The 22,658-nt window shown below is 35.6% G+C and overlaps 2 protein-coding genes across 2 annotated transcripts in view; one reads left to right on the forward strand and one right to left on the reverse strand.

The window, feature by feature from the left end:
• Positions 1-22,658, forward strand: part of CDC73 (cell division cycle 73) — a 140,101-nt gene that overhangs the window by 81,286 nt on the left and 36,157 nt on the right. The window lies entirely within an intron of this gene.
• B3GALT2 (beta-1,3-galactosyltransferase 2) lies at positions 274-6,853 on the reverse strand. Its single transcript, XM_049868199.1, has 2 exons — positions 6,248-6,853; positions 274-1,718 (listed from the first exon to the last, which is right to left on the reverse strand). The coding sequence occupies exon 2, from the start codon at positions 1,589-1,591 to the stop codon at positions 323-325; it is 1,269 nt and encodes a 422-aa protein (XP_049724156.1). The 5' UTR covers positions 1,592-1,718; positions 6,248-6,853; the 3' UTR covers positions 274-322.

Genomic DNA, 22,658 nt, shown 5'->3' on the forward strand with positions numbered 1-22,658 from the left:
TTATACGGAAAATATATGCAAGTATATTTTGTTGGCCCTTAGAATAAGACTTGAACCACTGATCTGTGCATGCTTGTTATTGCATGTTAGTTAGTACACAGAACCCCCGTATACATTTTTAATAGATTTCTTTTGGGATACCTTTTTTGTTCTATAGTATAGTTTTCAGAATTACCCTCTTCAGAAATTAAAAAAATATTCTTGAATTTCTTCATGTGATGGGCTTTAACTAAAACTTGTTCTATTGATGTAATCAGTTTTAACTATACATGCTTTCAGCAATATTTACAGATGGCGTGTTTGAAAAACATTGTTGCCTTTTCTAGTGTAGTTTGCGATGCCGATACCTGGCTGCCTTTTCTTTTGCTGCGTTGGCACAGGCATTGTGCTTATTTTGTTGTAAATGGTTCCAGTATTTTATCAGTTCACTAGGCTGGAACTGATGAGAGGTAATTAGGTGGCTGTATTTACAGCTTGAATAAGAAACTCGCCAGTGATTGAACACAAACTCATTGGGAGGGGGTACGGGATCAATTCTCAACTTGGCAAGACAAATTCCCACATACACATCTTCCAAGTGCAAACGACGGATACTTAAAGAAACTTTAAATATCTTTTCTGCTAGATCTCCAGAAAAAACATAACCGGTTCCAGAACAGAAGACAGGGTAGCGCTCACTTGGATAGAGGTCTGGAGGCATGTACCACTTGCTATCTTTGTTTCGATTGGGTGCGTATCCTCTCATTAGATAACCAGTAAAATAGTTATGCCTGGGAGGCAGGTCTGGCTTCAGTAATTTGTGTATTAAATATTCAGTGTTGACAAACATGTCACTGTCAGTTTTCATAACGTACGGAATATGTGGACAGTATGTTGCAACCCAGTTCATGCCCATTAGTGTTTTAATAGTCAAATTATAGTATGTGTCTAAGTATTCCTGTTGAATTATATCATGATGTTGTCTGCTTTCTTCCAGTATTGCATGTTGAAGGTAGCCATTTAGCTTAATACTTATTCCCAATAAAAAAATTCGTGTGATTTGGATCCCAGGTGCTAGACTTTCATTGCCCCAAGTTTGCCGAATGGCTCTTCTAGCTTCTATTTGTCCGGGTTCTGCAGCTATTAGTAGTATTAGAAAAGGGTTTTTCTCTTGGCATTTTTCAGGCTCATTGATAATATATTTGAAACGGTAAGAATTTGGATGTCCAGTACCCTTTTCATTATAAATACTTCCATTGGCACTAAGTGTATTCTCCAGTCCTGTAACTCCTTGTGGTGACAGGTCTGTGTTACTGTAGTTAGTGGCTGTTTGAGGCCTCAGCGTTTGAGGGACTGTTTCTTTCCAAATGTTCCGAAGGGAGCTATGGTTTGTCTCACTTTTAGTAGAGCGAAATCCTCGGAAAGTGTATGTCACAGGATTTTCTTTGAATCCAGCTTTGCCTGGCAGCCAGTCATGGTGATTGAAAAACAAAAACATAGCAAAAAGAAACACTAGAGAAAGTACTCCAATAAGATGGGTACGGAACAGGGACCTTTTGGCATTCCAGGTCATCTTTGCAAAGCAGCAGTGTCTTCTCCTCCACTGAAGCATGTTGTAAATATCCAATAATGGGATATGAGATAATGATGGCTGAAAATGGTGTTGTCTTCTCCTGAATCAGTACTGTTCTTTGGTAATCATTTTCTAATTCGGTCACGTTGTGTGCCTTGCAGTCATTCTACAAAGAATAAGACAGAGTTTATAAAATGCTAAATGTTACACAACTGCCTGACAGAGATTTGAAATGCTAATAAAATCTCTTAAGCTGTGAAAATATAACCCAGAAATGAAGCTCGTAATTTCTTTCCCCTTATTAGTATAACTCTAATATCACCAGGAACAGGAATAATTTCTTTAAACATATAACTTTGTGGCAAAATGAATACTTCAATATCACCAGGAACAGGAATAATTTCTTTAAAAATATAACTTTGTGGCAAAATGAATACTTTAAAGAGAGGAGATGAGTTAATTTTCCTTGATTTATTTCATTGCCTCGGTAGCTCTGGCCATCTGTACTTAGACCCAAGCTGGAGTTTAAAAGTTATAAGCATGTAGGAGAGTAAAATGTTGCTAGATTCCTGAGAGAAGCCTTGTAAAAAGGCCTTGAGAACAGATGGAAAATTTACTGGCGTTAATGAAAGTGGATTTGACATATCGTTGGTGGTATGGTGCAGAGTCGGCGGCCTTTTTTGTAAAATGGTCATGTATCAGTTGTGGGGCAGACGGTGCAGGGTGGATTATGGCAGAGTTCTCTTAGTCACAGTACACTGCTTGGCATGTTTCCATTGGCCCCTACTGTGTTGAGAAAGTCAACGAGAAGATGCACCTGTCAAAATTAATTTTAAGGATCCAGTAACTTCAGTGCAGAATTTTTAGACATTTTCAAGTACTCTTTTCTAATTTTAACCTTCCAGTTCAAATACGAGATATTCAGGAGATCATTGTACTGGCTTAGACTTAAGATTGATTTTTTAATATAGCAAGTAATTATTTTTAATTATCTATGGCCTTGGCAGAGCACTCTCACATATCTCAGCTGAGTATGTTAGAATTAAACAGAACTACTTTGGACGTTCTTTCCAGTTTTTCTGCTACATATAGGTAGAAGCTGCTGTCACATCCAGCTCCTTAAAATTTCAAAAAATATATTTTTGAAGATTCTTGAGTTATGTGTGTCCTAAATTGTGTGTAGAGAATTTGTTAAGTTGCTAGGACTTCTGATTGCACATGACTTCGTGTGCCCTAGATTTTAAAAAGGATAATGTGATGTCTGTATGGGAGGTTCGTGATGCCACACATTAAGAATCAATGTTATGTTTGAACAAGGTTTTTCAGTGCATAGTACAAACTTTTTCATGGTTTTCAACTTAGTTTTTCTGCACTAAGGCGTGGTGGTAGGAGGTAGGTGAGGAGTTTCCCAAAAAGAGAAAAACTTTTAAGTAAAGTGTAAATTGTATTTTTTCAACTCATTGTCGTGAAAATAATTCCTTTAAGCAGAAGAAAACTGTATAGTCAGTGTTAAACAATTTTAATGTAGGAAAATTTGTTTTTTTGAATTTATAACATATACATACATACATATGTGTGTTTTTAGCCTTGGTATTAAAAGATTTTTATTAAAAGATTCATGGTTAATAACAAATTTGGATGACCTTGATATGACATTTAGTTAGGAAATAATAGTATCTACATGGAAATCTTCATGTAATTGAATAATTTATAACAGAAAATCACATACATAATGTTAAGTACTTTGAAAATATTGATTGAAAACTTTAGGCATATATGAATGAAAGTACTACTATTCTGGTAACAGCCACTAGGAGGAGCAAGTAGGTGGGGATTTGAACAAATTTCTGAAGTGTGAGTATGATAGTACAGGCACCAGTCTTTGATAATTTCTAGTTTCTGAAATTACGTAATATTTTCAAATGTAAAAGATTATTTAATAATTTTGAAAGATGTAAACTAATTTAAAACTTGTGATTTTAAAAACGTAATCTAGTTTGCTATTCAGCATTTATTTACATTAATTTGTTACTATAATGAAGACCAAAGCTATTGATTGTATCAGTAACACAGTTCTTCTGTGAGCTAAGTTGAAAATAATAGAGCTGAATGTTCTGATTTAGAAACTCACTTTTATTTCTTCTATTTGTAAATAGTTGGCCATTCTGTTTAGACTGGGAAACTGTTTTTAAGTTTTTATTTTCAAGTGGGATATTTGTTAAATAATACTGGTTCCTTTCCTCCTCTTAACCTCAATAAAGAGGCTGGTAGAAATAAGGGTCACATATATAAATTTAAAGAAACGTTGCTTCCTAAATTTATTTGATATGTTTTAAACATTCCAAAGCTGAATTGGATTGATCAGCTTTCTATTGATATTATTATGCTTGGAACCTGATTGAAGTACAATCATTTAGATATTTTAAATATGTAAATCTGATAGTTTAAGAAGCAGTAAGTGGTCAAATGAGTGTTTAAATAAAGGAATGAAGGAATGATGGTAAACACAGTAGTAATAAGTTACAGTATTTTTATGAAAACAATATCCCTGAAGTGCTATTTCCGAAGTGTTACAGAAACCAGCAAATGATATTGTAATCTAGCATAGTTTTTGGTCCTAATATAATTTTCTAACAATATGTGGTAGGGATATCAGCATGCATCTTAATTTAAGTTTCATGGTATTTTTAGTTTGTAAGTATTAAGCAACCAAGGCTTGAAATCCACATATACCTATTTGCTAGTCTCCCATTGATAAAAGAAATGCATATGTCTAGCCTTTTAACATTCTGAATTAAAAATGTCTCAGGTATTTATCATTTTTCTCTTAAAAAGCAAGTAAAACTGCATTAACTTTGTCCTTTAATTAAACAGTTATTCTCAGTGCCTGTTGTATTTTAATTCTTGAAAAATGGAAACAAGACAAAGTTAAAGTATCTTTGGCATGTAAAATAGTTTTGCATTTTTACATTTTCAGGATTATCATAGCTTTGATTAAGCTATTACAGTTCTTTTTTGATGGTAATATTTTCAAGTTATCAATACATATTTAGATCTGTGTTTGAAGTTCATGGGAGGAATGTTACTGTAAAATGCTATTCAGTTATTTTGTACACACACGCACATAGTTATCATTTGGCTTTTAAAAGTGTTGTTATCTTTAGTCTTTTGGAACAATTTTAGATTTAGGTGGTTTTTTTTTTTTTAATAAAATACTTTTGAGATGTCTAGCTTATAGTTTATAACAGCTGCTAACCCTTGGTTTAGCTTATAAAAGTGTTTAGTTGATGACCTTAACATTGAATGATAAAGGCACTAAGAGGGACTTGAGATTTTACGACCTTTTTTGTTGTTGAATACTATCTGATTTCAGCCTTTCTTATAACAAAAATTTATGGTTATGAGTGAGAGTTGATGACATATAAGAGTAATAGGGTCTAATAAACTTGGTCAATATTAGCGCATAATTTGGGAATGAAAAGCTTACATATGTCTTAAAAATGTTTGCCTTTTGCCATTATTGAAGTAATAGGATATTAAGTCATTGTGTAAGCTGAGGAAAAATCAGAGTATTTGATAGATTTGTAAAAAAAATTTTAGAAATTATCTTTGAGTCCTTTAGTGTGGAGTTGCTATTCTATGATTGTTACTAAAATGCTTTATTAGATTTATCTCTGTCCTACACACACATACAGTGGCAGTAATTTGTTACTACATACTAATATTGCTGGGAAGCATGTTACCCAAAAACCCAATGCCGTCGAGTCGTTAGCTAGGTTTATATTTAATTTTTTGACCATGTATTGCTGTTCATGGATATTTTTGTATGAAAGTATTTTCATGGTGTGCTTTTGGATTTCACTTTTAAAATTATCACCGGGAACCACTTCAGATTTGACTGTGTACGATCAGTCTGTTACCTAAAATAAAAGCGCACTACTTCAAAAAAAGGAATTGACATCTCTTTGTTTAAAGTTGTATCCAGGGACATTATACTGAAATGCAAAACTACTGTGGTGTTATGCTATGCATAAACTCATACTACCTTATGTGATCCTAAGCCAAGGCTTTCCTTTCAGGATTCCTGTAGCTGGGCAAGTCTTAAAAATTTGTTGATACTCTCTTAGGCTCTATTTGTTATTTTTATTGGGTAGATAGATATTGGAAGGAATATTTTGCTACTAAATAAAGCTGTTATATCTTAATATTGTGTTTAAAAAGAACTTTGGAAAAAAGCTGTTAATAATCTTTGATTACTATTGAATGTAATTTTACTGCATTGTCTCTTTTGATAGCCATTTTTTAAGACAGCACTTTAATTTACTAGATAAGGATTCAATTTGATCTAATTTGGTAGAGGATTACTATGTTTCCTTTAGAGGGCTACAGATTTTTTTTTTTAAAGTTTAATTTCTTACAGAATCCTTTAAACCCATCTCGTTACTACTTGCCGGCTCCCCCCGCCCCATATGTTTGTAATCCAGAATGACTCCAAGCTACGTATTTAACTGAATAAAAGCCGCCATAGCTTGCCTTTTAAACAATGAAAAAATTGAAAATCATATATTTAGATACCCTTTCATAGTTTCAAGTGCAGTGAATTGTGTGAACTTGTTTATCAGATATTAGTACCTCCGGGGCTATAAAAAGGTAACAGACATTTAAGTGAATATCACACACAAGGTTTCAACATACCTTCCTCGGTCAGGCCATTTATGGTGAGAGGATTATGCCCACTGAAAATACTTTTGGCACGCCATCACTTCAGCAAAAAAGATGTTAGCGAACATGCGCACATCCCCCAACAGTCTGCCTCCTGCGATTGCTTTTCACTGTATCCAATGTGTCCATCTGTCTGCTTGTCTTCGAGTTACCCTCCTTGTTCATATGGGTTCTAGTCTTGTGAGATTTTTTCTTTCTTTCATTTTCTCTTTCTTTCTTTCAACAAAAGAGCTGTAGTTGTCCGTTCTGTTTGGAGCACTGTTGACTCTTCCCGACAGTTGATGCATTGAAGCTTTTTACGTCTGCTGTTTTCCTGGCCGGACAATGCAGTGCTTTATTCTCTTCTCAGTATCCATATTTCTAGCAATTAAGACTGAGCTGCAATGTAAAGCAGCCGGAGCTAGAATGTAGTGCTTCGATTGTATTGGAAAAGAGTAGGATTTACATCTCGTCTTTTGTTGTTGCCTGGCAGCTGCAGGAAGGATTTTGAACAGTTTTCCTGGGGTTTTAGTCTGTAATTTGAAATCCACGGTTCCTCAGCTGCTGCACAGGCAGGCAGCAGTTTAAATGTGGGCTTGACAGATGCTCTCTTCTGACAGAGCAGAATTTAACGTCACTGCTTGGCTGAATCCCACGTGATTGTTTGCATTCATTTTGACTAAAAATCTAAGGTAGGGAGAAGCTTAGAAATTTTGCTTCTGTGTGATAAATTACATATATTTAGCACAAATGTAGTGATGAGTGAATAATATAAAGGTGGGATGATTGTGAAATGAATGGTTATGATTTAATTTTTTTAACTTTATAAGCACCAGCTTTCTAAATATTTTCAGTGTTAAATGCTGGTTTTCATGTTTTTTACATGATTTTGTAGGGTGTTAAGTAATATGTTTATATATATAACTTGGAATAATTTAACCCTTTTGTGTACTCTTCCCCTTGAAGCTTTTTTTTTTTTCCTTAAATGACATCTATTTTACAATAACCTAGCTAAGTAAGACTCAATTTATTTTTATCTGTAACTTAGATTTTTTTCCCCCTAGGGTTTGTATCAATTAGCTGTTGTGGATTCTTTACTGACGTGTAATACGATACAGTCCACTTTTTTTTTTTTTAACCCGTACGTGGTTTTTAGTGTTCTTGAACGCAGCAAAACTTCATTTTTAGTCACTTTTTAATGTCAGCATTTAAAAAAAAAAAATTATTTTCTCTTTCAAAATGTGTGTGCGATAGAATTCAACAAAGTGATACAGTAGATACAACATACTTGTACAGGATCTTTTTGTTGGGTAATGAGTTCTTACTAATTACATTTACTTATCCTGATATTTTAGGATGCTTTAGTAATTTACCATCATGCAGAGGTGCTTACTCTGAAAGGTTTCTCTGGATGGATAGTCTCCTGGGCACCTGGGCACCTTCCTCTTTTTTTTTTTTTTTTGCAGAGCACGGGGACAGTGTCTTTTTGTTGTTGTTGTTAATAGCCCTAATGACCAGTTTTTCCTCTGAGACCATAAGGAGAGTAATTAACTCCTAGAAGTCTATAGTTTTGGAACTTAAGGTAGTGTATGTTTGTAGTCATACATAATCTTCATCTCCTTGTCTTGCTCAGTAATTTCTATTTTTTAAAACGAATGTAAGTTTAAAATTTGAATTTTGTCCTTATCGTAAGTTTGAGTATAGCTGATGAAACATGCTCTGTAAGTTTTGGAATCCTATAACTTTGTCTTTTTAGAAGCGTATGTAGCTTTCCTAGAAATGCTAGAAAGAACATTAAGAGGTTTATAAACGGGAAACATGAGACTGAGAGCTTTGACTTTTCTAAGTGTGAAGGATAAGACCAAAACCCAGGTTTCTTAGCATTTAGTCTTTATATCCACCATACTGCATTGCTCAACATCTTGTTGTTGTTTTTAAATCAGGTAGCAGGGTAATGCTTAAGGACCTGCTTAAAATAATTTATTCTCCAAAAGTGAAGTGGGTTTTAGTAGGTCGATATTTATTTGTTGATTGCTTGTGTAGAATTTGACTATGCAGCTAGCAGCAGTGACCAAGATCAGACTCTGCTAAACGTGCTTGACCTGTTTTATAAAAGACTTTTTTTCCTTTTAACAATTTTATTATTGTAATACCCATTTTAAAGATGAAGAACTAGTGCTTGAAGTTGTTAAATAATTAGCCCAAATATCAGCTAATTAGTGATGAGAAAGAGGCCATGATGGAAATTGAAGCAAGATGCTCTGAATCCTTAGGCTCTGTTCTTAAGCATTATGTTACATGGGACTGCTGTAGAAATTGTAGGAATTTTTTTCTAGCACTGGCACAGCATTTTGAGGGATCATTAGTAGGCTTATGAATGGGTGCTTGTATTTTCACTTTACTCACATCAAGAAAGACATTGAGCAAATACCACATACTAACATTTACGTTTAGGCACAGTTTATTAAATGCTGGAGATAGAAAGATGAATTAGACAACATTCCCTGGATGTATTATGAATCGTGACTATTAAGAAAGCTCCATTGGCAGACTGCTCATTAGTGCTTTCCTCCAATGTTAGGCAGAGTCCCTGGATTCCCAGTGGGCTGTTGTCTCAACTATGCCTGCTATGGGTCAAGTGTTTGTGCAGCAAAAGAGACTTTTAAAAACGATTAACAAAGGATGTCTGTGTACTTAGCCACAAGTTACTTTAAACCTTTTGGTACACCTGCAACGTGTTTCTTAAGTTTCTTAATTTAAGTTGGTTAAGAACTTAAAGTACAAAAAAATGAGCAGACATGAGATAAAAGTTTCTTTAGTTACTTTTCCTACCAACTTACATGTTGCCAGCCAAGAGAAACTGTAAAAACCTTATGACAGACAAACTTGTAGAAGTTCTTCCATTAGTCCAGTTTCTTTAAACATCTGAATTCTATGGTTAAAGCAAACTCAGTAAATGGGACAGGTCTCTTTGTCAGCTCAGCAAACTGAAGCTTGTTTTGTTAGTTTTATGGTTATAAATGTCTCGTAAATTCTGTTTGCGTAGGTCTACTTTCTAATCTCACACACGACCTTGATGAAAAGATAGGGAGTCATTACTGTGTGCATTATGGCCAGAACTGTCTTGGTTGTTTTTAGGGTTTTCCTGGGCATGTCTAAAATAGCCCTCAAAGAGTCAGAATTTAAAGACAAGTTTTGTAATGCCTCCTCATTCATAGTTTCTACTGGGTGTAGAAATAATTATTTCTTTATTCCTGGAGCTAATGGTTTTTGGAATGATTATTACATGATGAATGAGATACAGATCACACTGCTCAAGGAGCTCAATAATAGTAACTCATGGAGTTACATTGCCTATTTATCTACCTCTGTGAGTTCAGCTATATGTACTTGGCAAAAATAATTAAAGAAGGAGATGGGGGGGTGGGGCGGAATGGGGGAGAAGACTCATCCAGGGTGGGTGATGTTCATTCAGTGAGAGTGAGCAAATGTCCTCGAGCAGTATGAGAAGGAAGAGATGAATTTGCTCTTTCCTACATTGATCTCCATTCCTGTTTGTGCTTAGTATGAGTGATTGGCCCCTAAAAAAAAAGTTGCCATAGAATTGATTCTGACTCATGGCTACTCTGTGTGTTTCAGAGTAGAACTGTGCTCCATAGGGTTTTCAATGGCTGTGATCTTTTCGAAGTATGACCCCTAAATATAGGCCGTTTATTTCAGCTGGTGCTCACCTAAAGAATTAGCCATCTCTTCCAATACTGGAGAAAAATCTTAATGTTTAGGATCAGATATTTCTACAATATGGAGAAAAATCTTAATGTTTAGGATCAGATATTTCTACAATACTATGAAAAGCGCCATTTGACACACTTAGAGACAAATTCTAGGGTTTTTGAGGTCGGTCAACAATTTTGCATAGTAATATTTGGTTGGAGTTTATATCTCTTGACTATTTTGACTTAAAATCAGGTGCAGTCTTTTTCATTATATGAAAGATATGGACAAATGGAATATTTTTGATTATTTCATGTTAATAGTTTTCCCTTTAGTAGAAAAATTGTTTATTGTGAGTTTAGAATTTCCTGCCTCCATGAACAACTGTCTTCTTTGCATGAGACCAGAAGAATTACATGGTGCCCTACTACCATTACTGAACATTTTAATCAAAAGTTCTATCGAAAAGTCTGATCAGAAGGGGGAAAATGTAGAACAGAATTTCAAACTCTCATGGACTTCAGAGTTTTTGGAGCCATGAGGCTGGATGAATCCCTGAAACTATTGCTCTGAGATAACCTTTAAACTTTAAGCCAAACAATATTCCCTGAAGTCGTCTTAAAACCAACCAGTAGCTTAGCTTAACTAGTAAAGAATATCTTCCTTGAGCGTTTTGCTCTATATGGGATCAAATTGACAGCAGCAACTCAAAAGATTAGATAGGAACCTCAGGGGGTAGTGAGTTTATGTTAACGGGGAGGAAACAACTCAGACAAAGGGGTGAGAATGGTTGCACACCTAGAAAAATGTAATTAATATCACTGAATTGTACAATACCTGTAGAAACAGTTGAAATTGGTGTATGTACTGTGTGTATTCTCAAAAACAACATCAACAAAAATAAAATTATTAAGAAAATTTTAGAATTTTTTTTGTGTTGTCATAGATGCTTTTGAACCAGCTTTTCTTTTCTTTTCACTCACAAAGCAAGAATTAGCCTGATTGCAAATTAACAGTTTCAGAATGACCAAAAGTGCCAATGTTTGCCTGGCTTATTTTTCTCCTACAGTTTTCACCAGGTTGTGCAACAGATACTTACATTGTTTTTTTTTTTTTTTTTTAATTGTACTTTAGATGAAGGCTTACAGAACAAACTAACTTTTCATTAAACAGTATACATAATGTTTTATGACGTTGGTTAACAAACCCATAACGTGTCAGCACTCTCCCTTCTCTAGTTGCCCTGTTATCAGCTTTCTTGTCCCTTCCTGCCTTCTAGTTCTTGCCTCTGGTCTCTTGTGTCCATTTAGTCTCCTTTTGTCTTATGGGCCTGTCTAATCTTTGGTTGAAGGGAGTGACTTCATTACTTAGCTACAAGGGTATCTGGGGGCCATACTCTCGGGGTTTCTTCAGTCTCTGTCAGGTCACTGAGCTTTTTTTGTGAATTAGAGTTTTGTTCTGCATTTTTCTCCAGCTCTGTCTGTGACCTCTATTGGGATCCCTCTCAGAGCAGTCAGTGGTGGTAGTCGGACGCCATCTTGTTGTGCTTTACTCAGTCTCATGGATGCTGTGGTAGTTGTGGTCCATTAGTCTTTTGGGCCAATCTTTGCCTTGTATCTTCAGTTTTGCTTCATTCTCCCTTGCTCCCGAAGGGTTGAGACCAGTGGAGTATATCTTAGATGGCTGCACACAGGCTTTTGCAGATACTTACCTTGTTTAAGAATTTATTCTGACTTGAAAGAAAAGCTAAATTTTTAAGTTTCTCTTTCAAAATTAATAACAAGCCCCTTTACCTGTTTTAATTCATACAAACTATTTACGATCCAAAGGGAAATGTAAGCATTTATGTGACTTTGGCAAATAATTTAATATTTTGCTTATACTTTAGTTTCTTGACAGAATTGCTGTTTCGGTTTAACATAAATCAACTTGAATAATTCAATTGTTATTTGTACCACACAGTGCATACTATTAGTTTGAGCTGTTGTTTTCAGTGGGGGTAGTACTGCCTTCTAGGAGGTATTCTAGAAATTTGTGAGGGTGTTTTAGGTTGACAGAATTATAGAAGGGCATTTAATGAGTACAAAAAGTAGGATCAAGAAAAGTAGTAATCCTACTACTTGAACATCGTAATTATGACAATTGTGGGGCAATTTTATACAACAAAGACTAGTTCCATGTTCTGCAGTACTTCTGAGTATCCCATTGGATGTTTGTGTGGGTGAAAGACTTGCGTAGTACTTAGATGAACCTAGACCATAACTAGAATATAAAGTATTTTTTGCATAGTTTTAGTGTGCATCGAGTTATTTATTTATTTATTTTGGAATGTACAGTGTACACTGTGGAAGGTTGTACTTTGTTCTGAACTTTACAAAGGTTTTATCATTTTGAAAATTCATGTCTCCTGTGGCAGTGAGGCTCATAGTAATTGAATCACCAGTACAATATACCAGTCCATGGACATTTGTAATTGTTGCATTTACTGTGATTTTTCTGCATCTGATTTCTTCATTATGTGTTCTAGTATAGTCATACCTGAAACTTACGTATTTAAATACATATTTTTTTATCATGAATTTCTTTGAAAAATTTCTCCATTTATATTATTTAGGGTATTGATACTTTAAAAATATGTATATATGTTGGTTGTAACACTTAGGCATTTCATTTCAAATAGTTATAAAGGCCAGCATAAAATATTTCTTATAAAGGGGGGGTGTTGAGCTTGGTAGGGTTGCGAAGCCCACTAGGTTACCGTCTTTTAGGGAATTATTTTTAGTCACCTTATTTCCCACTTTCTGCTCCCCAACACATAACTAGTATTTAAAATTCTTAACAGTATCAATTTATTATAAAATACAACGAACAATTTATTAACTCAGGTAGATGTAACACGTTGAAACCTAAAACTTCACAAAAGAATCATAGTTACTCAAATATAAATGATTATTATCAGAAGATGTTGGTTTTTTTTTAATAGTGATAAACCAAGAAACCAAACCCACTGCCATCAAGTCTGTTCCAACTCAGTGACCCTATAGGACAGAGTAGAACTGCCCCCATAGGGTTTCTAAGACTCTAAATCTTTAAGGAAGCAGACTACCACGTCTTTCTCCTGCAGAGTAGCTGGTGGGTTCGAACCGCTGGCTTTTCAGTTAGCAGCCAAACGCTTTAACCACTACGCTACCAAGGTTTCCTTTTTAATAGCTAGCTATAGTAGACCAGAAAAGAAAGCGAGTGTTGGAAAGTGAGTAAATAGAGTGTTTTATCCAAAGGTCTTTTGGGGTGGGGGGGGGCTTTGAACAGACTTGATTAAAATTCATCTGGCTATCTTTGGTATAATTGTTATGGTAAGATTGAAAATTAGGACTTTAGTATAAGGAAACTTTGTAAAGCAGAAGAGGCAGGCAAAGGTTATAGGATTAAACTAGGGCAATATTTGACTTTAGTGCTTTCTACCCCTCCCCTGCTTCTTAAAGAATGCCTAGGGGGTTCACTTATATTCAGCAAAAAATTGAGCACTTTTTATATGCAGGCTACAGGGAAATATGAGATATATCATTTGGTTTCTTTCTCTCAGGGAATCGATAGACTTGATGGGGACATAGATCATTATAAAGATAACAAAATAATTAGAAGCAAATGTATATAGTTAATTTTTTTCCCTTTGTGTATAGATTGTCTTAAGCAACTATTATGATGTCACTCAGTCTTGCTGATTTTTGATAATCTGGTCTTCCCTCTTGTAGGTGGTTTGTATTACATTTTTATCTTTTTAATTTCTTAAGCATTTCCAATTTTTTTTCTCCTTTAAAATAAATATGAGGTCTCCCAGATAATACAGCTACTGATAGCAAATCAAAATAAAAGAAAAACAAAAAATTTAATAGGTTTGTTTGTACCTCCATTTTTATTATCTTATTTACTGCTTAACACAGAATCTATTTCTTTTTTATTAATATTTTCATAATTCACTTTTATCTGTTTCCATTGTAACTTTTGATAGAATTTAAATTTATTTATACCTCCAGAATTTATAATTTTCCAGAACATATCAGTGTGGCTCTTTTGGTTTCTTGTTTTCCTTGTGTGTGTATGGGTGCTTAGTTTCAGGTGTTAAGTATGTACAGTTCTGTGCTTTATTTTAGTTTCCTTAGTCAATTTATTGGATGATATTAAATGGTAAAACACTGTTTTCTTTTAAAGCTTACAATATTGTTATTTCCCTTTCTACTTGTATTTCCAGTAGCTGTAATCCTGTGGTTTCCAAAATAACCAGGTTAATTCCAAACATGTACCTTTTGATACAGGATATCATTATATTTTTATTCACCTTGAAAAAAGGAAGAGAGAATTTATATAGCCATACCATTTTATCATCTTCCTTGAAGAAACTCCTGTTGGATTATGTCTTCAAATTTAATTAGTTAATTGGATACCTCAGGTTGTACTGTAATGGCATTGTTCCCAGCGAAAAGGTATTATGTATATTAGAATAATGAAATTTCAAAGCAGAATTGGACCTTTGAGGTTATCTAAAAATCTAGCTTCCTCTTTTTACATAAGACCTTGAGAGCAGTGAGTTACTCAAAGCTCCACACTTAATGTGGCAGAGCCAAAAAAGCGAGAATCTAGATTGCAAGAGTTCTAAATCAGGTTTCTTTGCACAGAGTTATACTGCCTCTAGTTACACCAGTGTATTTGTTCTTTTAGTCCATGGACCAGTAAGCTACATAAATGATCCTGTGGATCTTTTACCTTACCCGTAGTCCCTCTGCCACTATAAACATAATCCTGCCGCTTTTAAGCGAAGAAATAAAGTGCTTTATTAAACCTCAGCAAAGACATAAAAAAGAGTTGCTCATTTATGTCAGAAGGTATGTGATCATTATAGACTTTGATATTAAAGGAGATCAATGCATGTGCTTCTTTGGTTTGTTTATAATTGCAGTTCTGGATACCACATTCCAACTACATTCACATGGTTATCATTTTTATTAGATATATATATTAAAAAAGGACAGATTTTTCTAATACGTAAAAATTACGCTCCTTCCAAGGTTTTTGTCTTCTGTTTTTTTCTTTCTCTCTGCTCTTCTCTTTTCATAAAAAATTTGATTACCTTTATGCATTTTGCGTAATTACCACCAACTGGAAAAATGCACCACTTGACTCCGTGACACATATTAAAACTGCCTTAGAATGTCAACCATCTTAGAATGTAGTTAGTGAATCTGTGGAGATAAGATTTTCGTGATCCCCTTATCCCTACTTTAACTAACTTAATTTTTATCTAAGTTTATATATCTCTTTCTCTCTCTCTCTTTTTTTTTGTGATTCATTCATTTTTGAACCAGTTTAATGTTCATTGTAAAGAATGGTGAATGAAAAACCTGGTATTAATTTAGGTTTTTAATCAACGAATATCTTCTTTGTAATGTTACTCATTAGCACTGTATATTCCAGTTTTGTCTGTGACTCTGAACAAAATGAATATTTTAGTCTCAGTTCAAACTTTTAATTACTGAGTAAATTTGAATAGGAATAGAATTTTTCTTTTCTTATTTTAATTAAAGCATTTATTTTAGTCTAGGTTGTTTAGATTTCAAGTAGCAGAAACCTACTGGAGTCAGCTTAACCAAGAAGTGGAAATACATTATAATAGTAGAGAGATACTTCACAGAACCCAAGACTCAGAAGTGTAACTTGGCCTTTAAAAGAACACAGTGAGAATTTGAAAAACTGTCATGAATCAGGGAAGCTTTTCTCTGTTTCTTTCTGGTGACGCGTGGTTACCTGCCGGTTTTTCTGCATCTGCACACCAGTGCTCTGCTCCTTTATGCACATAGTCATCCTCAAGCCAGCAGGGCTAGGAAGAGTATAGCTCAGATTGCTCATGTCTCAGTCTGGATTTCAAACTCTCCTGGAGAGAACATCTGACTGGTTCAGTTTAATTTGTATATTTATCTACTGTGGATAGGGTTTAGCATTTCTGAAAAAGGGAAAGTGGGTTGTGTTCTGAAAGATATTCCTCAGTAGTTTGGCTACGTAAACCCACACATCTGTGGTCAACTAATTTTTGATGAGGGCGGTAAATCCATTCTGTGGGGGAACTAAGAGTAATAAATGGTGTTGGAAAAACTGGATTTCCACATACAGAAAAATAAACAGGATCCGTGCCTCACACCATACACAAAACCAAATTCAAAACAGATTAAGGGCCTAAATTTGCAATCTAAAACTGTAACATTCTTACAGGAAAATGCAGGGGACATGCTATGGGGCCTACCTTCTAAACGACAGATTATCTAGCATAGTAACAAAACCACGAACAATAAAAGACAAATAAATGGGATATCATAAAAACTAAAAACTTTTGTTCATGAAGAGACTTTGCCAAAGTGAAAAGACAAGCTACTGACTGGGAAAAAATCTTCAAAAACCATATATCCAGTAAGAATCTAATAACCTAAATATATATAAAACTTTGACAGCTTAGCAACAGAAAGACAGATAACCCAATCATAAAATGGGCAAAGGACATTTCACCAAAGAAGACATTCAAATGGCCACCAAATGCAGGAAAAGACGCACAGACATCATTAGCTATCAGAGAAATGCAAATCAAAACCACATGAGATACCAGTTCACTCCCACTAGGCATAGTGGGGAAACCCTGGTGGTGTAGTGGTTAAGTGCTAAGGCTGCTAGCCAAAAGATTGGTAGTTTGAATCCACCAGGTGCACCTTGGAAACCCTATGGGACAGTTTTACTCTCTCCTGTAGGGTCGCTATGAGTCAGAATCAACTTTGATGGCAATGGGCTGGTTGGTTGCTAGGCATAGTGGTTAGAAGCTCAGGCTGGCTAACCAAAAGGTTGGCAGTTCAGATCTACCGGCTACTCCTTGGAAACTCTAGGGACAGTTCTACTCTGTCCTATAGGGTTGCCATGAGTTGGAATCAACTCAGCAGGAGCAGGTTTGGCTTTTTTTTTTTTTTTTTTTTTGAATCTAGAGTGGCTGAGTTAAAAAACCCAGAAAATAACAAATGTTGACAAGGATGTGGGGAAATTGGAACCTTTATCCATTGCTGATGGGAATGCAAAATGGTACAGCTGTTGTGGAAAACAGTATGGCAGTTAAACATGCCACGCCGCCCGCCCCCCCTCCCACCCCGGTTTGGCGTTAAGTGGATTCTGACTCGTAGTGGCCCTATAGGAAAGGGTAGAACTGCCCCATAGGGTTTCCCAGAGCAGGCTGGTGAATTTGAACTGCTGACAGCTGAGCTCTAGCACTACACCACCAGGGCTCCAGAACTACCATATGACCCAGCAATTCTACTCCTAGGTATATATTCAGAAGACTTGCAAGAAGAGACTTAAAAAAGACTTGTATACCATTGTCCGTTGCAGCACGATTCTCAATAGCCAAAAGGTGGAAACAAACTAAATTCCCATCAACAGATGAGTGTTCAAAAAGTTGTGATACATACACACAATGGTAGTGTGTATGTAGTATTCTGCTTAGCCTGTACAAGAAAGGAAGTCTTTTTTTTCCCCTAAATTTTATTTCTTTTGTTGTTGTTGAGCATATACATAGAAAAACATACACCAATTCAACAGTTTCTACATGTACGATTTAATGACATTGATTACGTTTTACGAATTGTGCAGCTGTTTTCACCCTTCTTTTCTGGGTTGTTCTCCCTCATTAATTATACATTTACTGCTTCCTAAGTTTCCTGTCTAATCTTTCAAGTTGCCGTTGTCAGTTTGATCCCATACAGATAGTTCTTAGAGTATAATGCTCTCGGCAGAGCTTTTTTAGTAGTTAAGCTAAACTGTTGTTCGATTTTAAGATGACTTCAAAGGATATTTTTGGTTTAAGGTCTAAAGGTTATCTCAGGGCAGTAGTTTGAGGGGTTCATCCAGCCTCCATGGCTCCAGAAAGTTTGGAGTTCACGAGAATTTGAAATTCTCTTCTGCATTTACCCCCTTTTGGTCAGAATTCTTGTCTGGACTCTTTGATCAAGGTGTTCAGTAATGGTAGCCGGACTCTATCAGGTTCTTCTGGTCTCATGGCAGAGAAGACAGCTGTTCCTAGAGTCACCTAGCCACATTCTTTTGGTCCCATGGCAGAGAAGACAGCCGTTCCTGGCGTCACCTAGCCACATTTTCCACATCCTCCTATTCCTGATGCTCCTTCTTCCTCTGTTGCTACAGGCAAATAGAAACCAATCGTCCTTTATTGGACGGCCTCTTGCAAGCTTTTAAGACCCCAGGACACTACACAAAGAACTAGGAGGTAAAACAGAAGCACTAAACACGTCCTTAGGCCCGTTAACCGGAATGTCCCGTGAAATCATGAAGCTAAACCTCCGAACAAAGGAACCAAATACCATGAGGTGTTTGATTGTACATAAGCAGCCTCAGCAGCTTTTTTTCCCCCCGTTTTTGTAAATACATCTGTCACACAGCTTTTGCCATTTCAACTTTTTATAGGTGTACAACTTATTGACAGCAATTACAATAATCTGTGCAACTGTACCCTTAATTATTGCTGCTTTTCCATCACTGTGAACCCCCCTTTTCTTCCTCCTGTCCCTGGTAACCACTCATAAACTTTGGTTTCTGTACATTTGCCTTTTCTTGTCTTTTTATATAAATGAGGTCATACAATATTTGTGCTTTTGTGATTGGCTTATTTCGCTCAGCGTAACCGTCTTTAGTCTCCATGCATACTGTAGCATGTATCGAGATTTCATTTCTCCTACTGGCTGAGTAGTATTCCATTGTATGTATGTACCATAGTTTGTTTATCCATTCATCTGCCGATGGGCATTTAGGTTGTTTCCACCTTTTGGCTGTTGTGAATAGTGCTGTAATGAATATTTGTGTACAAATCTCTTTATAAGTCTCTGCTTTCAAGGCTTTTGGGTATACATATTTTTATGCAAATAACTCCTGTCTTCTACATTTGTTTGCCAACCATCCTTTCTCCCTATGAGATATTTTCATAAGCATACCATGCCAGTTTTTTTTTTTTACATGTTGCAGTAAAAAAAAGAACTGGCATAGCATGCTTATGAAAATACCTTGCTGGAGGATGGTGCAGTTGGCAAAAAAAAAAAAAAAAGTAGAAGGTGTGTGTTATTTGCATAAAAATACGGTACCTGGGAGTGGAATTTCTTGGTCATATGGTAGTTCTATTTTTAGTTTTTTTGAGGAGCTGCCACACTGTTTTCTATGGTGGGTTTACCATTTTGCATTTCCCACATCCAGTATCCCCACATCTTTGCCAGCATTTATTTTCTTTTTTATCTTTGTTATCCTGGTGGAAGTGAAATGGTATCTTATTGTGGTTTCGATTTGCATCTCTCAGTTGGCTAATTATGCTGAGCATCTTTTCATTGTTTGGTGGCCATTTGAATGTCCTCTTTGGTGTAATGTCTATTCAAGTCCTTTGCCCATTTTATAATTGTCTATTTTGTTGTTAAGTTGTCAAAGTTTTATATATATTTTGGTTATTTGATTCTTGTTGGATGTATGATCCCTGGAGATATTCTCCCAGTTGCTAGCCTATCTTGCCATGGTTTTGGTAAAATCTTTTGCTGAACAAAAGTTTTTAATTTTTATGATATCCCATTTATTTATTTTGTTTTTTCCTATTTGTGCTTTTACTCTTGCTAGATAAGCCATTGTTGAAAGCTAGTTCTGACAGTGTTGGCCCTGCTTTTTCTTCTAAGAATGTTACAGTTTTAGTTTGTACATTTAAGTCCGTAATCCATTTTGAATTTGTTTTTGTGTGTGGTGTGAGGCACGGCTCCTGTTTCGTTTTTCTGGTGACCGTAGGTGGATACATTTACATCTAGGTTCTCAGTTCTGTTCCGTTGGCCAACGTGTATGTAATTGTACCAGTATCAGGCTGTTTTGACTACCCTAGCTATGTAATAGGTTCTGAGGTCACGTAGTGTGAGTTCGCCTACTGTGTTGTTCATCTTCAATAATGCTTTACTTATCTGGGGACTCTTTGCTTTCCATATGAAGTTAATGATTAGTTTTTCATCTTGTTAAAGAATGCTGTTGATATTTTGATCAGGATTGCATTGTATTTGTAGATTGCTTTGGGTAGGGTTGGCATTTTCAGTGTTGCGTCTACCTATCTGTGCTCATGGTATATTTTTCTGTTTTTGTAGGTCTCTGTTGGTTTCTTGTAGCAGTGTTTTATAGTTTTGTTTTTTTTTTTTTGTACAGGTCTTTTACATCCCTGGTTAGATTTATTCCTAAGTATTTTATTTTTTTTTAGGGGCTATTATAAACGGCATTGCTTTCCTGATTTCCTTTTTCGTAGTTCTCTATGTTGGTGTATAGGAAGCCAACTGATTTTTGTTTGTTTATCTTATATGCTGCTACTCTGCTGAATCTATTAGTTCTGGTAGTTTTCTTGTGGAGTCTTTTGGGTTCTTTATGTATAGTATCACAACTTCCACAAATAAGGACAGTTTAACTTCTTCATTACCGATTTGGATGCACTTTATTTCTTTTTCTTGCCTTATTGCTCTAGCTAGGACTTCCAGAACAATGTTAAATAGGAGTGACGATAAGGGGCATCCTTGTCTGTTTCCCATTCTCAAGTGGGGGGGAATGCTTTCAGTCTCTCTCCATTGAGAATAATGTTGGCTGTTGGTTTTGTATGAATTGCCCTTTATTATGTAGTGGAATTTCTCATCTCTTCCTATTTTATTGAGAGTTTTTATCAGGAATGGGCGTAGGACTTTATCGAATGCCTTTTCTGTGTTGATTGATATGATCATCTGATTCTTTTATTTGTGTGGTGGATTATGTCGATTGATCTTCTAATGTTGTAACATTGTTGCATACCTGTTACAAATCCCACTTGGTTGTGGTTTTTTTTTTTTTTTTTGACGTGATTCTGAATTCTATTGACTAGAATTTTGTTGAGAATTTCTGCGTGTATATTCATGAGGGAAACCCTGGTGGTATAGTGCTTAAGAGCTAAGGCTGCTAACCAAAAGGTCAGCAGTTCAAATCCACCAGGTGCTCCTTGGAAACCCTATGGGGCAGTTCTACTCTGTCCTCTAGGGTTGCTATGGGCCGGAATCACCTTGACAGCAGTGGGTTTGGTTTTGGGTTTTGGTTTATATATTCATGAGAGATACTGGTCTGTAATTTTCTTTTTTTTGTGGAGCCTTTGCCGGTTTTGGCATCAGGATTATGCTGGCTTCATAGAATGAATTTGGAAGTATCCCTTCCTTTCTGTGTTTTGAAATAGTTTTAGTAGTACTGGTGTGAGCTCTTCTCTGAATGTTTGGTAGTATTCTCCAGTGAAGCCATCTGGGCCAGGACTTTTCTTGTTGGGAGTTTTTTTAAATTAGCTTTTCAGTGTCTTCTCTTGTTATGGGGTCTGTTCAGATTTTTGACTTCAGTTTGTGTTAGTTTAGGTAGGTAGTGTGTTTTTTTTAGAAACTTGTCCGTTTCCTCTGGGTTTTCAAATTTGTTGGAGGACAGTTTTTTGTAGTACTGTTATGATCCTTTTTATTTCCTTTTTATTCTGTTGTAATATTTCCCATTTCATTTCTTATTTGGGTTATTTACCTCCTCTCATGTTTTTCTTTTGTTAATTTGGCTGGTGGTTTGTTGATCTTTTCAGGGAACCGACTTTTGGTTTTGTTCAATCTTTCTGTTGTTTTTCTTTTCTCTATTTCATTTATTTCTGCTCTGATATTTATTATTTCCTTTCTTCTGGTGTCTTTGGGCTTCTTTTCAAGTTCACTTTCAATTTGATTGAGTTGTAAAGTTAAGCTTTGATTTTGTTCCTTTTTTTGATGTGTGTATCTATTGCTATTAATTCACTTCTGAGCACTGCCTTTGCTTGATGTATGGTATGATGTGTTTTCATTCTCATTTGACCTAGGAATTTTTTGATTCCATCTTTGATTTCTATCATTCATTGGTGTTTATAAAAGCAAGGTATTATTCAGTTTCGATGTATTTGATTTTTTTCCCTTGCTCTTCCTGTTGTTAATTTCTACTTTTATGGCATTGCGATGAGAGAAGATGCTGTGTATTATCTCAGTATTTTGGATTTTTGGGGAGTCGCTTTGTGGCCTGAGATGTGGTGTGTTCTGGAGAATGTTCCATGTGCATTGGAAAAGAATGTATACTTTGCTGCTGTTGGGTGGTGTGTTCTCCATATGTCTATGAGGTCTAGTTGGTTGATTGTGGCCTTTAGATTCTTCTTCTGTATCGTTGCTGAGCTGCTTTCTAGGTGTTCTGTCCTTTACCGAGAGTGGTGTGTTGAAGTCTCCTACTGTTATTGTGGAACTGTCAGTTTCTCTTTTTGGTGCCATTAGAGTTCATTTTATGTATTTTGGAGTGCTGTCATTGGGTGTGTAACTGTTTATTATGGTTAAGTCTTCATGATGGATTGTCCCTTTAATCATTATATAGTACCCTTTTTTGTCTTTTATGATGGATTTTGTTTTCAAGTCTGTTTTATCTGAGAGTAGTAATGTTACTCTTGTTCTTCTTTGGATTTGCTGTTTTCTTGATATATATTTTTTCATCCTTTGATTTTTAATTTACTATACATTGACGGCTCATGTTTTTTATCCATCCTGTCTCTGTCTGTTAATGGGTACATTTAAGCCATTTATGTTCAGTGTGATTA

The sequence above is a fragment of the Elephas maximus genome, chromosome 24 (genome assembly GCF_024166365.1).
Source record: "Elephas maximus indicus isolate mEleMax1 chromosome 24, mEleMax1 primary haplotype, whole genome shotgun sequence".
In the NCBI taxonomy this organism is placed as follows: Eukaryota; Metazoa; Chordata; class Mammalia; order Proboscidea; family Elephantidae; genus Elephas; species Elephas maximus.